Here is a 16,781-nt window from a genome sequence, read left to right as displayed (position 1 = left end):
CATGCGGGTCCCCCACCGCGAGCTGACATCAAGGAAAGTCAGGTCCCCAGCAGGTAGGAAAGTTACCAGTCATGGGGTAGGGTGTGTTGCAAGCAGGGCTTTTCTGTGACTTTTTGCTCTGTTCAGGGTTTTTCGATTCTGAGCAAGTCCTCGATCTAGAGGTAACGTAAGTGCTATTGTATGATGGTGAGAATGTATCACCATTGTGCGGTGCATATAGCAAGCACTATGATTGACCGAGTTGAAGTAGACTAAGTGTTCAGGTGGAAAAAGCAAGGACGGGGGTGAGGGGGACAGCACAGAAAGGGGGGGATTTATAAGGAATAAACTCAGGAATGTATCTCATTGTGCTGCTCTGATCATTTTCCTTTCCCCACAGAACAATATGATACATCTTCAAAAACCCACACTAATTCTCAGCAGGGAACATCGTAAGTAATATGCTTTTGTTTATTAAAAGTTTATAACGTAACATGGTGATTTCCCATGTAAATCCATTGCTTAGATTTTTTTTTCCCTACCGCTTTCAAGTAATGACTTTCATAACCTACCACTGCATTGTAAAAGGAAGTAATGCCCTACATTTATACTTGGATTAAGTTCTTCTGTTGAAGGTTCAGGCACCACAAGAGAGTTTGCTAAGGCGTCTTCTCAAAAGAAAGGCATGTGAGCCATTCTTTACATATTAACTGTGGAAAATAGAAGGTCTTAGCGTTGTAAATTTCAGTCCTAAATAGCTTTTGCTTTGGAAAACAAATTTTAGGGGATGTGTACAATTTAAGATTTTTTGGCCACTTTTTTGGCCTAGTTTTAACTAATAAAGAATGAGTCCTGTTGCCCAGCTGTTCTTTATTAAGGCCAAGTAAGTCCAGATACATTTGGGGTTTTTAGAACGGTTTAAAGTACATAATAAAGATTTTCAAATCAGCAATTGGACCCACTTGGTCATTTCTTGATGGTATTGAAGTAATACTTGTTTTCCTCCAACTGCAAAGGGTTTTTGGGAACGAGGTGATGCTCCTTCAGTATCTAATCAGTCACTGACGGGGGAGGGGGAGGCGCTAGCCTCCCCGAATTTTGGGTTTAAGCTCCAGCTTTGCTCTGGGTACAGTGTTTGTTCCATGCATCTTGGAAGGGGTCATTGCTGTGGGTTGAGTATTTTGAGAAGCTGTGTAGTCGAGGCAAAGAGGTTATTTTATCTTTTCACCGTGACTGAATGTGGGACTAAGTTAAATCACAGCTCCCAAGTGCCAGCTCCTTTCTCCATCGCAAAACAAGAAAAAAAGAACAATATGGCAAGATATTTTTAAAGATTAATTTCTTACAGTTCAAAGGGTGGAGTTTTTTGTGCATGTAATAAAAGTTATTTCATTTGTGGTACTGGCAGATGGTGAGATTTTTGCTTGTTTTTATTGTCCTTTACCAGAAAAAAAAATTTTTTTTTAACCTTATGTGCCTTTTCTTTCCCTTCCCCACCCCCCTTTCTTTCTTCCTTCCTTTTTAAATTTTACTGGCTCCTGAATTTTGGAAGTCTGGAATCGATGGCTGGTAGAGAACAGAAACTGTAGTTCAAGGGACTGCAATTGTAACGATTCTGTGGAAGCTCTAACTTCCCCCAAGGTTTTACACCTTGTGCTCTTTGTAAGGATTGGTAGTAAAGCCCTTTAGACCGTAAAAGGCCCCTGTCTGTGTTTTTGGGGGCAGCGAGGAAGGGGGAATTGAAGAGGAAGGGAAGCCGCTGTGTCCTTGGGCCTGTGGGGAGAGGAGGAAACACTGGATGTCTCAGCGGAAACACTGGGTCTCACTCACTGGATGTGAGTGAGGCCCAAGAAGCAGCTTCACACCGAGCAGGCCAAAGTCACACCCTCTCACACCACCCACTTCCATCAGCTTTCAGGCTCGGGTAGTTGGTAGGGACTTAGACCATTTTCTGTGCTGGGTTTGCTCCTCAGAGAGATGGGCCGTCCTCCTGCTGAGTTGAAGCCCAGAAATCAGAGGTGCCTACAAGTATGTGACAGGCATATGACATAGGTAGTGCTCTCTTTACAAAACTGTTCATTTGCCATATATAAAATCGCCTAGAAAAGAGTATTTATGATGATCCTGGTAGACTGAAGGAGGGGAGGAAGACAGCGCCCCTTCGAAGGAGGCGAAGAGGAAAGGGAAGCGTGCCAGAGGAAGAGAGAATGAGGGGGGTACGGTGGTCGGATGGGCAGGGCTGGTGGGATCGATAAGAGCCAGAAAGGTACCTCTGGGAAAAGGAATCACGTCCGTGTCCCGATTAATTTGTGCACTGCAGTCATGGTTTCAGACTCCGTAGGTCACATCTGTTGGTGCTCACAGGTTAATTTGATCTAGCGTCAGCGTGTAGGCTCTATGACATGCACTGAAACTATTTGAGCGGCAGAGTGCCAGAGAGATGGTCTAACGCACTTTGAATGTCAGAGAAAAAAACGTTCATTTCGGGATCATGTGTACTGTGGTTTTAAAACTCAGTCTAGGTCTTAATGCTTTTTCTTTCAGTTGCTAGTACTTGGGAATCCTCACATACGATATTATTCTCTGGACTTGGTTCCAGGTGACTTGGAGATCTTTCCAAAAATTGCTTCCATTCTTCCATTCAGGGCATAATTAGTGAACACATGCTGTGTGCTTGGTGCTGCTTTAGGGACTTGGAAACGGTGGCCGCTGAGACAAAATTCTTGTCTTTTTGTCTTGTAACTTAATGTAGCTGTCATGTCATACAAACTCTAGGTTCTGTGTTGGCTACAGGCTCAGGGAGCAGTTCTTTTGGGTGGCGGTGATATTTTTGGGAGGGAGGTCAGGAAAGGTCTCTCAGAGGAGGTGACGTTTGATCTGGAGCCTGAATGATGGGAGAGCGAGGCAGAGAATTTCTGCCACGTCTAAAGGGGCTTGCTAGATTTTGCGGCAGGCTCTGAAGCCATCTGAAAACATCTGGGGGTAGTAATTCTTACTGGCAGTGACAACTTTGAAGTAGTTCCTTTGCCTATGCAAAGCATGGTTTTGAAGGAGCCTGTGGAGGTCCATTTAAGTCTCACATTTGATCATAACTGCTAATTTCCTGCAGTAAGTGACCATAGACTAATTTAAACATTGCCTGAAAGATTGAATAAGATATGTTTTAATGCACTAAGAATCTGTTAGCCCTGAAGGCAGTTTATGCCTTCCACCCACCTTGGGATGCTGGGCTATTAAATCAACAAGATGTGGTCTACTTCCACAAGAATGTGTATTCTGTCTCACCCTGCAGGGGCCTCCAAAGCCTGCCAGTAACTTACCTGTCTACCCCCCTTACGATCCCTTTCCCCCCATATTCTGGTATATTTTCCATTGTGGCCATGTTGGCCCCCTTGCTGTTTTCTTTCTTCTTTCTTTTCTTTTCTTTTCTTTTCTTTTCTTTTCTTTTCTTTTCTTTTCTTTTCTTTTCTTTTCTTTTCTTTTCTTTTCTTTTTTTTCTTTCTTTCTTTCTTTCTTTCTTTCTTTCTTTCTTTCTTTTCTTCTTTTCTTCTTTCTTTCCTTTCTTTCTTTGATTTTATTTGAGAGAGAGAACACAAGCTGGGGGAGGGGTGCAGAGGAAGAGGGAGAAGCAGGCTCCCCACTGAGGGAGCCTGATGTGAGGCTCAATCCCAAGACCCTGGGATCATGACCTGAGCTGAAGGCAGATGCTTAACCTACTGAGCCACCCAGGCGCCCCCTCTTTGCTGTTTTGGGTGCCCAGATCACTCTACCCCCTGTTCCTGCAGTGTATGCAATCTCCTTACCAGCGCAGACTTCCCTAACTACCCCATGTAGAAAAGCAACCCACGCCCATCTTTACTCTTTTATTCCCCTCCGTAGGCTTTTTACCCATTGAAAAAAATATATATTTTAGTTGTTTATTTCCCTCTTCATAAGGGAAAAGTATATATTTTAGTTGTTTATCTCCTAGACTGTCAGTGCTACAAAGCAGGGATTTTGTCTGCTTAGAGTTGTATCCACTGAATCTAGAGCAGGGCCTGGCATGTAGTAAGTACTAAGAGTAAATGTGGAAAGAAAACTTACATAGAAACTTGATTAAATATGTGTATAAACAATACTTAATACATGGGATTTAAGGCAATAACTTTTCTAGGTTTTTCCTGGTTGTCCAGTATGTCATTCTTGCACTAATATCTTAGTTGTCATACTTATTTTTTTAAGTAATCTCTCCGCCTGGCATGGGGCCTGAACTCACAACCCCAAGATCAAGAGTCACATGCTCTACCAACTGAGCCAGCCAGGCATCCCTGTTATACTTACTGATTTAATCTTATTTATTAACTTCAGATTTCCCCTCGTTTATAGTCTTGTAATTTTTCTCATGTCCTTCCATGACCTCAGATAATCTTCACTTCATCCATGGATTTTAAATAGTCTTTTATACCTCTGGCAGTTTTTAACCTTGATTACTCTGTGTACTGTCACTTTCCGCTCTGTCTTGTTTGTCCGTAATCTCCCATAGACCGTCCCTCCCTGAATTTGAATAATGCCAGCCACTGTCACCATTTGGAGAGTCCCCCCTATATGCAGTGTCACAACTGCTTGAGATTTGTTGTTTTCAGTTTTTCATTTATTATATGTGGAGCCTTCTTCATAATTTGTCGCCTTCCCTCATCTCCTGCAAAGCATTTGCAGTCCGTATTTCCGCCCTTGATCAAAAAAAGGAATCACAGCCTGATTGAATTTTAGATTTGGGGACTTACATATGTCTGCTTTGGAGCCCAGCCTCTTTCTCTTTCTCTGCCCTCCGTTACCCATTCTATCCCCAAATCAGTTTTCAGTTTGTGAGATTGTTCAAGTTCACCAATTCTCACATGTTCATTAGCGGTTTCTGAAAAGTATTACGTGCCATCTTACGCACACCTAATACCAGGGTTGTGACTTACTAATTACCGTGAGCTTGCCTTCACTTGCTCTTTCCCAAATAAAATGTACGGCCCAATTGTAGGAAATGTTGAGCCAAAAAATCAGCTTATTTAAGTAGTTTTGGGATTTGAATTGAGATGTTACAGACTATTGGCAGTGAAGTTGTTGGCAAGCCCAGGACTGGGGAATGGAAAAGGAATAAAGGCTTGTCTTGTGTGTCTTCACACAGTAACATTCGGGCTCTGAGTCACTGAAGCCTGCCTGCTGGAACATGTACATGGCTCTCTAAGCGTTGCAGAGCAGTTGGCCTGAAGAATGCATTTGTACAAAGGGGCTTGAGGATAGTTGGTAACCTCTAAATAAAAACTCTACCTCACCGGTAATGTAAAATGTGGTTAAACCTACGTGTTAGTTCAAAGAGTGGCTCTACCTGAGTATTTGGCTTCTTTTGACCAGGGCCAAGGTAGGCCATATGGTGGCATATGCTTTGAAATAGCTGCTTTGTCTTGGCGTTTGGAAGTGAAATTAGTCATTTAACCAATTTTAAAAGTATATGAGGTTTATAGTTCATTTATTTTCGTAAGGGAAAAAGAGCGTATCCATTTTATTCCAGCAGGGTGATTACTGTTTTCTTTAATCGAAGTCTTTCTCTCCAGGGATTCTGGAGAATCCCTCCTATCATGTAGGTTTTCTAGCCATTGCGCCCTCTATTGGCCGGAACAAGGCAATCGTATGAGACAGAATGGCTTTTGCATTCCAGATCCAGCATGTACCAGCTTCATGATGTGGGCAGGGTCGGTGGCTGTTCTGAGCCCGTTTCCTCACCCTCAGAATGTGAGGGCATGATCAGAGGCGGCCATACGGTTGTGAGTAAAGGCAGTGTTTGCAGAGTTCTGAGCACACAGGGGGCGCAGCTACGCGGTACCGTTACCTATGCAGCAAACAGGGTGCTGCTACTCATTCAGCCAGCCTTTTAGGGTTACCTGCCAAGTTCTGGATATAGAAGATACGAAGGTGAAAATGACTCGGTCCTGCCCCAGAAAAGCTTATAGTTGAGTATGTCCCTTGATGCTCTCTTGACCTAGATCTTACTGGTATGAGTGAGCCTGGGTCTAAGAGGTTTGATTCCCTTCTGGTGGGTGCTGAGGTGGTCACCCAGATGTGCTGTAATTCGTTTTTGCCATTTTTCACATTATGGACCAATTCTCCCACATGTACCATGTGAAGTGTGCTAGAGTAATGTGCTTGGGCTCAGACCTAACTGTTTGTGGGACAAGTCGGGGATTTTAGCAGCTGCTTCCTTTAAATTTTTTCCTTTATCTCTAAAGATAAAACCTTTACCGGTTATCAGGTTAGATTCCCCCCAACTATATGGATTTATTTATTTATTTATAAAGATTTTATTCATTCATTTGATACAGACAGAGAGCACAAGCAGGGGGTGCTGCAGGCAGAGGGAGAGGGAGAATATGGGGCTCGATCCCAAGACTCTGGGATCATGACCCAAGCCGAAGGCAGATGCGCAACCATCTGAGCCACTCTAGCGCCCCTCTTTTTTTTTTTTTTTTAATTACAATGATATTCATGATTAATTTTCTGTATTAGTAAAACTTAGATACGGTTTTTAAGTAACTTTTTTTCTTACTACAGATTCAGGACAGGTTTGTCATAAAGAATTTTAGAAGTATCTTTCTTAGCCCCACTAATAGTATGCTGGTTTATGTTGAGCTACCCATCTGGTGATATAATAAACTCTGGTTTCTGGAAGATTCCATGTTACTCTTAGGGGTGGCAGACACTGACAGTACACTTCGTTAATTTTTGCATCAGGGTGCCTGGCTGGCTCAGTTGATAGAGCATGCGACTCTTGATCTTGGGATCATGAGTTCAAGCCCCACATTGGGCCTGTTAGAACTTATTCTTTAAAAAAACAAAAACAAAACCAACAAACTAATTTTTTTATCAAATTTGAACCATGAATTTTGATTAAATGAAATACCATCTGTAAATAACCAGTATATCCTACATAGTGGTAGATTTTGTTTGACCCTATTGGTTTATCATTGCTTTTTGAGTGTTTCTTTGGCGATATCTGGAGCACTCTTCTTTCAGAGGTCACTATCCCTCATCTCTTTAGGTATCATACCTGCAGGCTTTTATTGTTATTGTCTATGTAAGGCTCTGAAGGGGAAATTCTTGGAATCTGGGACAGCATTTTTACAGTGCCTTTTATTCCTTAAGAGCAAGTAGAGCTAAAAGTCAGAACATAACGCTTTCTGACTTACTTCAGGAGAATATATTTGTGGAAGCAAGGCAGACAGCTTACAGATTATTTAGTGCCCTGCTTACATCAGGAAATGTGATGGGTTACCTGATCATTGATGTTTCAGGAAATTAAAGCAAATCAGTTTTATACAAAAGCCAGTGACTAAGAAACAAAGAGGTCCACTTACTGTGGTTTTGCTGTCGGTTTTTTGGTTTTTTTGTGGGTTTTTTTTCCTGGTTGTGTTATACCTTACATTTATTCAAAGATACATCTTTTATCTTTTCCTTGGGTATGCCCCAGCCGAGCCAGGACTTGGCAGTAACACTGTTGAGTGACTTTTTCTTGTATACCATTATGATATCTACTGCCAAGTCCTGCATCTGAAGGCTGTGTTTTCTAGCCTTGCTAAAATAAGAAGGTAGCTCTCATTAGGTAAATATCGAGCAGCATCTACATTTACAAGTAGCTAACAGTTTTCATATTTTTTAGAAACTTACCATAGGATAGTTTTAGTACCATTTGTTGGTGAAAATAGTTCCTTGGCAGAATTACAACATTGCATTAAGTGGTCATTATGAAAGAGCCAAATTTTATCATTTATTTTCATTAGAAAATACAATGATTTTACCAAGGTTTCCCAAAATAATCATGCTTGCTTATTTCAGCGGCAGGTTAGTGGGTTTGCAGTAAAAATCAATGGTCAGATTATTTGTTGAAGAGGTGTTTTTAGAAATACTAAAGTATTACTGTTTTTTAAAGATTTATTTATTTATTTGACAGAAGAGAGACACAGCAAGAGAAGGAACACAAGCGAGGAGTGGGAGAGGAGGAAGCAGGCTTCCCGTCTAGCAGGGAGCCCGATGCGGGGCTCGATCCCAGGACCCTGGGATCATGACCTGAGCCGAAGGCAGACACTTAATGACTGAGCCACCCAGGCGCCCCAGAAATGCTAAAGTATTATAACCTCCAATATAATTTTTGCTTTTTGGAGCATTAATAATACTTAAGCAGATTGGTTTTGTTTTCACTTGCACTAATAACATTTCCTCAAATAGTCCTCATAAATTTGGGGGGAAGTGGGAACAAGCAGTTAACGACTAATTCATTCTTTTGATACGTAGGCATCCCCCTGGAAGATGGTAAGAGAGGGAGGAGATAGGGAAGGGCTAAGATTTCAGTTAACATGTACAGATTGGAAAATGGCCTTTTTAAAAATTGAAGTATCTTATTTGCTTTTAATATTTAGGTTGCTCATAAACCAGAATGCCTAGAGAGAAGTATTATGATAACTTTGAGGAACTGAACTGAGGTTTTATTTTCACCAGAATGATAGCAGTAAGGTTAAACATATTTTCTAGACAACAAGATTATTTGTATTACTACTCTTTCAACTGATTAGTTTTTAAGCAGACTTCGTGTATGAGAATTTGTATGTCCGGGGCTGGCGGGGGGAGCGGTGAAAAGTAAAGTACCATATTGATAATGTCCTTTGGACAAAAATGGAAGATACCTGCACGGTTTGGTGACCGTGGCCTCAATAGCTTCCTATATCTTACTGTGTATTGAGTTCACATAGAGTACTTTTTAAGTGCCCTGACACACTTCCCAATACTTCACAAATATTCACTTATCCAGGGTTAGCTTATTAACAGTTAATCACTTATTCTAGTTGGAGACTATAGGAGAAAGTAGGGTGTTTTTCTCTTTGTGCATATGTTTTTCTCTTTGTTGTTGTTATTGTTTGTTTTGTTTGTATGGACCTGGGAACTTGAGTCTCGGGGCTGGCCACAAATCCCTGTCCCGTGGTAGTTCTGCTTTTTAATGCTCAAAATGTGTGGAAGAGTCCATCTTGAGATGGTAAGGATCATATACTAAACAGTTTCTGTGTTATGTTAATAGTAAACCTTACATTTCTAGGAAAATGAAGCATTTGATGAATAAATAAAAATTAGACCTATCCCATCCCTCTTTTTTAATCATTAAGCATATTTTCAATTTATATGCTAAAATAAGTTATTAGAAATTATTTTAAATCCTACAATGTCTCTGTCCCTGCTCATTTCAGCATGCTTGAAGATGACCTTCAGCTCAGTGACAGTGAGGACAGTGACAACGAACAAGTAAGTTTCGTACACCCCATCATACCAGGAATCCTTTTAAATCTAGTATTTCTGAGCTGCATATCCTAACCTGTTGTTTGTTCTTTTCCTGGTCCTCCTTCCCCTTATTGTGAATACCTAGAGCCCAGAGAAGCCTCCTCCTGTATCTGCACCTCCAAGGTATCGTGTGCGTGTGTGAGCAAAATGTTTGCGTTTTTCTACCAAATGGGGAACATACAGCCTTATTTAGTGCTTTCATAGCTTCTTCATGGGGAAGGACATAAAGGATCACAGTTAGAAGAAAGTACCTGTTTAATTTTTTGGAAGCTTAAATCAGCCTTAGAGAGCTTGTTAACTCTATAAAAGAGAAAGTCCCTGTACCCACCTAAATCATCAGTTTGGATGTTTAAAATTTCTGAGAGTTCATAGGGTGCCTGGGGGGCTCAGTTGAGCATCTGCCTTCGGCTCAGGTCATGATTTCAGGGTCCAGGGATCGAGCCCCAAGTTGGGCTCCCTGTTCAGCAGGGAGTCTGCTTCTCCCTCTGCCCCTCCCCTCCCTTGTGCTCATTCTTTCTCACTCTCTCAAGTAAATAAATAAAATCTTTAAAAATAAATAAAATTTTGGGGGCACCTGGGTGGCTCTGTCAGTTAGTGTCTGCCTTTGGCTCAGGTCATGATCTTAGGGTCCTGGGACAGAGCCCCACATCAGGCTCACTGCTCAGCGGGGAGTCTGCTTCTCCTCTCCCTCTGCTACTCCCCCTGCTTGTGCTTTCTCTCTCTGTCTCTCTGTCAAGTAAATAAATAAAATCTTTAATAATTTTTTGAGAGTTTAAAAATAAGCTTAAGGGGCGCCTGGGTGGCTCAGTTGGTTAAGTGACTGCCTTCAGCTCAGGTCATGATCCTGGAGTCCCAGGATTGAGTCCCGCATCGGGCTCCCGGCTCGGCAGGGAGTCTGCTTCTCCCTCTGACCCTCCCCCCTCTCCTGCTCTCTCTCTCTCATTCTCTCTCTCAAATAAATAAATAAAATCTTAAAAAAAAAAAAAGCTTAAATCACTTTCATCAGTATTATATAACCAATATTTTAAAAGTTATGCTGAAAAGCCCAATGTTTTTGTGAAAGTTTTTATGGGAAATTTATTTGCTGTTTTCAAAAATTGTAAAGCTGAATCATTTCTGTAAATTGTTTTCCATAGTTCCTGTTTTCTCAGTCATGAATTTCTAATTGTTTAGCTGCTTTCATTTTATTTCATTTTGTAAATAAGTAAATAGATTTTAAATAGATTTTTAGTAATCTCTGTACCCAACATGGGACTTGAACCCACAACCCTGAGGTCAGGAGTTGCATGCCCTACTGATGGAGCGCAGCTAGGCGCCCCTCAGCTGCTTTTAAAAATGAGCTAGAGTGCATTTTCGTGTGATGAAAAATGGCGCTCTTTTCACTTTGCAAACTGCTGCCATATTTCAGAAAATTAGATGCTTTAATTTTTGGAAGTGGGAGTTGTCTCTAAACTACCTTTATAATATTTTCCTCTGGTACTGAATTTAATGATTTAATACACCGATACCTGCCTTCCGGGGACAAAGAGTTAAACTCTGTGGTAGTGGTTGTACTCCTTGACATGTGCTCATCCATTGAGACCAGCGCAGCAAGAAACTCTTCCTGCCTAACAGGTGATGTTATAGTTCATGTGGAGGAAGATCATGTATTCATAAGCTCTGCTCACTTATTTATATTCTGTTCTGTTCAGTAATTCCTGGTGGCTTGTAATGTCCCATAAATTATGACGAAATAGCCTAACTTAAAAGTGGAGGAAAAGAAAAAAGGAAAAGTGGGCATAAATTAGAAGCAGCAATAACATTGAAAGTGCATCTCATTCATCGCTGACTTAAGCTACCAATGTGAAAGTGATCACAAATTTGATGTAGCATTTTTATATGAGGAAATTACATCATAGCATAGTGTGTGTGTTTTAAAATTACTTCAACTAGTGACTTTTTATCTAATATTTTTTTGTTCTGCTTATTTTAATAAACAGTATTATTTAATAAGTTATTTAGTATCTTAGGTAGATGTGGATGCTTTCAAAAGATTACAGTTATTGATTTACTGCTCTGGCTGATTCCATCTGGGGCAGGCTTTTAACACAGGTTGTGAAATTCTGTATGTGCCCAGAAGTACGTCTCACTGACCTAGAGTTATTGCCCTATTCTTTTTTTTTTTTAAGATTTTATTTATTCATTTGAGAGAGAGAGACAGAGACAGAGCACAAGCAGGGGGAGAGGCAAAGGGAGAGGGAGAAGCAGGCTCTGCCCTGAGCAGGGAGCCGGACATGGGGCTTGATCGCAGGACCTGGGCATCATGACCTGAGCCAAAGGCAGACACTTCACCATCTGAGCCACCCAGGCGCCCTGATTGCCCTATTCTTAAAACTTGGAGTAGTTAGTCTCTACTTTGGCTGGTATTTGGGGGTGATCCTAAGCCTCTCATAAGGAAAGGCCTCTTTTATAATTCTGCCCAAGAGTGTGACTGGATTATCTTTGAGGTCACTTTCTAGAGGAGCACCATTTATATTCAAAATATTATATTTAGTAATTCTCTGGCTACCATTTGGTTAGTTTTCATACAGAGAATAGAGGGAAATTTTAATGTATTGGCTTTCCTTTTATAAATTAACTTCTTTGGGCTAATGTATATCCATTTAAAGTAAACTTAAAGGGTCAGAAAGTAAATATTTTAGGCTTTGTGGGCCATCTAGCCTGTCTCGAAACTTTTCAACTCTACTTCCATAGTATAAAAGCAGACATAGATAATACATAAAATAATGGGTGTGGACATGTTCCAGTAAAACTTTATTTAGAAAAATAGGCACCACCGTTGAACGTAAATTTTGTATAGCTCACAGTGTTCTTCAGGAGCAAAATTCCACAGGCTTCTCTTCTATGTAGTTATTTGGTGTGCTATTTTAAGGATTTTTCACTGGTTTTTGAGCCCCTCTGGGCCTTTCTCTCAACTGGATGGTATGGTAATTTAGTAATATTAGGTAATATTGAGGCCCTTTCTTTTGAGTAGCAGAACAGTGGCCAATGGGGGAAATGAGTGGAGAGGGACAACGTCCACCTTGTGAGGTGTCTTCAGATTCTTTCTTGGGGTTACTTCACAGTGCTCCGCAGTCGCTTCCGGAAGCAGTGGCCTCAGCACATTCCAGCAGTGCCGAGTCAGAGAGCACCAGTGACTCAGACAGCTCCTCGGACTCGGAGAGCGAGAGCAGCTCAAGTGACAGCGAAGAGAATGAACCCCTAGAAACTCCAGCTCCTGAGGTACCGTGTCCCCTCCAGGAGGCGGAGAGGCGAGCTAAGATGGCAGCGCGCTCTGTCTTTTGGGGCTAGAGTCGGCTGTGGGCCAGCGTTGACCCTGGCCCGAGTGGTTCTGTCCCGTGGGGCAGCTCTTTTCCTGCCCCCGGGCTGTGTAGAGCCAGCCATTTCTGTTTACTTCTTACCATACATTCAGCCCCAGAGGTTTCGGTGAGCAGTCTTCTGATAAGTTCTTTGTTGTTTGGAAGAGCAACTCACTAAGAATGTTTGCACACCATTTTCTTTTCCCTTCTGTTGAAAAAGAAAACTCGTTTTTTAGTAGGCTCCTGTTTTAATCTTAATGAAAATTCTTTCTGAAATTTCAGGAATGCATGAATTAAGGAAATCAAAAGGAGACAGCCCAATTTAGCAAAGGGCAGGAATGTGAACTAGAAATAAGTCATCAGAGGTTCTATTTTTGAATCACTAAAAGCCATGCATTAAATTGATGGCGAAGTGGTTTTGCCAGGGTTGTGTTTCTTGCTCCCTTTGTTACATGTAAAACAGGGATAATTGTGTTTGCCTGTCACCCACCCTTGGGACATCGATGTTGTAAAATAAACCGATGAGATGGCAAATCGCAAGCACTAAGTTTATCTGGAGGATTTATGCTATTTTTTACTGGATCGTTGAGCACAAGAAGTTTAATGACAACAGTCAGGGCTGCCAGATGCCCTCAAAACTTGGAGTAGCAATGTAAAAATTAGGCTGGGGAAGACTACTTGGTGAAAAGGGAAGAAAGACATTCTTGGTGAATTAGACCAGCTTATATAGTGAAAATTACTCTGCATGTTTTAGATGGGAATCCTGGGAAATGAGCCTTTCTGATTAAGAAAGCGTTAAAGTTCCCAGTATTTGTCTCTGCCATTTAGCAACCAAGGCAGTTCCACTAGAGCATTAACCGAATGCATCTGGAGGACGTGCAGTGAGCCTTAACAGCCGTGGCCGAGGGCAAGGGAGGCTGGAAAAATAACCGAGTGTCATTTTTTTGTTAGATATGAATTTATGTCTGGCACAGAGTAAGTGCTCAATAAATATTTTCTGGAGTGAATACACATGAATCAGCATTAACTGCACTTAAAATGCCTTTCAGATTTTGGAAACTGCTCTGTGTATTTCTGGGGGCCGTTTCCTTGTGTGATACTAATTACTGTTGAAATCATTTTTCTGTGCCTCAGGAAAAAAGATATTGAATATGCTCTGCAGACAAATTGTGTGATTGTTCCCTGTTTATAAGATCTTTGCTTTATGTCTCACCTTATTCAATTAGAGAAATCTGCATGCTTGTTCGGTTACTAAGATAAAGAGAATCAGATTAAATAATAAAATTCCCTTCAAATAAAATGGAAATGGTACAGATTTGGCTGAATAATTGAAACTTGGAAGAAAAATTTAATCTGGTGTTTGTATTAATGAAACCATTAGATCTTATTGCCCAGAAGGTTACTGGAGTAGATGTAGAGACTCTTAATTGAAAAAGAAATGTTCCCATTCTACTTTGTTTTTTTTAAAGCACCTTACCAAATAGGCTCATATTTGTACCTTTGTGTTGATGAGCAAATCTATCTAGACTTGGGCATAGTTTGTATGTCATGTCCTGACACTTGACTTCACCAGAAATATTTTGTCTGGGTCTAGATTTTAAACCTTTAATTTTTCCCACTGTATTTAACTACCTTCTCTCCCTCGATACCTGCCTTATTGTAAATCTCCTGTGTGAGAGTAACATGAATTCCACAATAAGCCACAGTTACTAGTTTTAACCTTTTTTAAATCTATTTTTAGATTTTTTAGAGAATTTTGCTTTTTATGGCTCCATTTTAAGGTCATTTGACAAAGTAGGCCAGTGATCCTAAGAGATCTGAAATGTCCTATGCCTGTCAATGGGTGGGCGGCGAACTTGGGGGAAAGGCTCTTTCAGTGTCTGCTTTATGGTGTGAATCAAAATGTAAATCTCAGCTTTTCAAAATATGTAGGACAAGTCATCTTTTTCCTGCTTCGGTTCAGAAAAAATGCTTTTATTCTCAGTTATCCAAGGATCTCCTTACTTTTCTAATCTATTCATTGTCCTTTTTTTTTTTCTCCCCCGTAGTAAACTACCTTTGTTGGTTTGCCTCTTAGACACTTGGTACTTTTTCATGAATTATTTGAGTTAGCTCTCTGCCAACCCTGTGAGGTTGGGAGCTGTCTTTTCACCTGTAAAAAGGTAGCAACACCAAGATTCTGGCCCTTGGCCATCTAACTCTGAAGCCTTTTTTCCCTATGACACTATGCCTCTCTCTCACACTTCTCTCCTCTTCCTTTTCCTTTCATTTTAAGACTCCTACTCATAATGATGATGATTTTACTTAAAAAAAAAAAAAAAAGGCATATTTGTGCATAGCTCAGAACTTTTTATTCAATATCACAATTCACCTTAAAATACACGAACTTCTGACAATGTGAGGAGTTATACGTAAAGGGACGTGCAGTCAAACATTTCTGAAAACACCTAATGAAGACCAGTCTGGTATTTTTTCATGCCCAGTGTGCAGTGTTTGGGTTGCACCAGCCCTGGGAGGCTGGCGATGGGGCGCGAAGAAAGGCAGGGCAAGAAAGCAGAGTCCAAACCTTGATCCTACCTAGCACTTAGACTTAAAATTCATTGTGAAATCAATTTGAGTCAATCCCTTATGTTAAAGTTTTCCCCATCCCAACACCCAAATATCTGACCTTAGAAGAATTCTATACATTTTCTGTCTTTATAGCAGGTCTGTAGAAAGGACTCGCCCTACCCTTTCTTCTTGCCTGGGCACATAAACTCAATTTTACCCTGCAATTGGGCCATATGCCTCCCTTCTGGACATTTTTAGGACCACAGTGGAAGAAAATGTGTTTTATTTCTGTAATCAGGACATTCCTTTAGTAGGACATTCCTACTAAATGTATCTTATACTGCCCTGTTTTGGGGTGGGGGGAGAGCAGATGTTATTTATACCAGGAATGACTTTCCTTTTTGGTTCATGAATAAATACTCTTCTATAGAGCATGTCAGTGATTCAAATGGGGCTATAAACTTAGCCCTGTTGAGAGGTCCATACCCGTCCCAAAGAAGAGTTTGAAGGGTTTGGTTCCTAAGGTGAGTGGCAAGTGATATATCCTAATGCCTGGTCCCCAGTGAGCCACCTGGATTACCACACCCTAAAGTGTTTGCAGGAAATATCGTTTGACAAGTAGGTATTGGGTGCTGATCTTTTCTCCATCCTTAACTGTCCTCCTGTCTTGTTCGAATATGGAATTCAGTTTGAGATTTCCTGTGGCAAAATAAATGCCTGGCACATTAGAGTAGTTTCCTTCTTCCCTCCGCCCTGCTCTGAAATTCAAATGAGAGCCTAGATGTAGAGTTGATATTGAAGGAGATCTATTTTATTAAGCAGCAATAAAAGGGTAGGCAGAAAAAAACAGTTCTGCAGCCCTCTTCGTGGCCGAAGTTTGGTCCTACCTGGTTCCTTAAAGTTCCTCTTCTGCTGTAATACACCAAGCCCAAACTACCTACCTGATCATTTTATTACCTAACTTTTTCCTGGCTCCGAACTCTTATATTATATCCACATGTCTTGATGTGTTGTTGTGTTTTTAAAGAGTTGAATTATTTGGAACGTTCCACTCGGGAAAATTGTTAGCAATCTTTCCCTGTAAAATACCATCCGCCTACTGGAGCAATCTCCTTATCCATCATCTAACCAGTTAAATCCCATGTGGACTATCTTTCGGTTAACTTCCTCGTGCACTGTGTTTGTGATTTAGTCATTCATACAAACCACCCATCAGAATGAATGGATCTTAAAAACATGTAGCATGTCGGTGATGTAATGCCCTTTCAAAAGGTGTGATCATTGCTTACTCTGTTACACACAGATGTTTCCATATGGCATAAGATGTATAGGTACAGTAATATGCCTAAGTAAATATCTCATGTACACCACTATATGCAAGACATAATAGTGGAACTTGGAGATACAAATGTCATTGGGTCTTCTGTTAATAATCTACTTGGAGAGACATGTTGGGATACAGAAGTCAGGAACTTCTGTTTGTTCGTCAGATCAGATGTACATATAAACAGTCTAATCTCACTGCTTTTAATTGTGTGCTCTGGAGCCTCCCTATGTTTCTTAGAA

The 16,781-nt window shown here is 40.9% G+C and overlaps 1 protein-coding gene across 4 annotated transcripts in view; it reads left to right on the top strand.

Annotated features, from left to right (window-relative positions):
• AFF1 (AF4/FMR2 family member 1) overlaps window positions 1-16,781 on the top strand; it is a 203,408-nt gene that overhangs the window by 159,295 nt on the left and 27,332 nt on the right. For all 4 annotated transcript variants that reach the window (XM_035004569.1, XM_035004567.1, XM_035004571.1 and 1 more), the window contains 4 exons: window positions 380-431; window positions 9,237-9,291; window positions 9,413-9,450; window positions 12,432-12,588. In XM_035004569.1, coding sequence (XP_034860460.1) covers window positions 380-431; window positions 9,237-9,291; window positions 9,413-9,450; window positions 12,432-12,588 — 302 coding nt within the window. The remainder of the gene's footprint in view (window positions 1-379; window positions 432-9,236; window positions 9,292-9,412; window positions 9,451-12,431; window positions 12,589-16,781) is intronic.

The sequence above is a fragment of the Mirounga leonina genome, unplaced genomic scaffold (genome assembly GCF_011800145.1).
Source record: "Mirounga leonina isolate KUSES-001 unplaced genomic scaffold, KU_Mleo_1.0 Mir_129, whole genome shotgun sequence".
Classification (NCBI taxonomy): Eukaryota; Metazoa; Chordata; class Mammalia; order Carnivora; family Phocidae; genus Mirounga; species Mirounga leonina.
The sequence above is the reverse complement of the archived record's forward strand: the minus strand, read 5'-3'. Positions and strand labels throughout refer to the sequence as shown.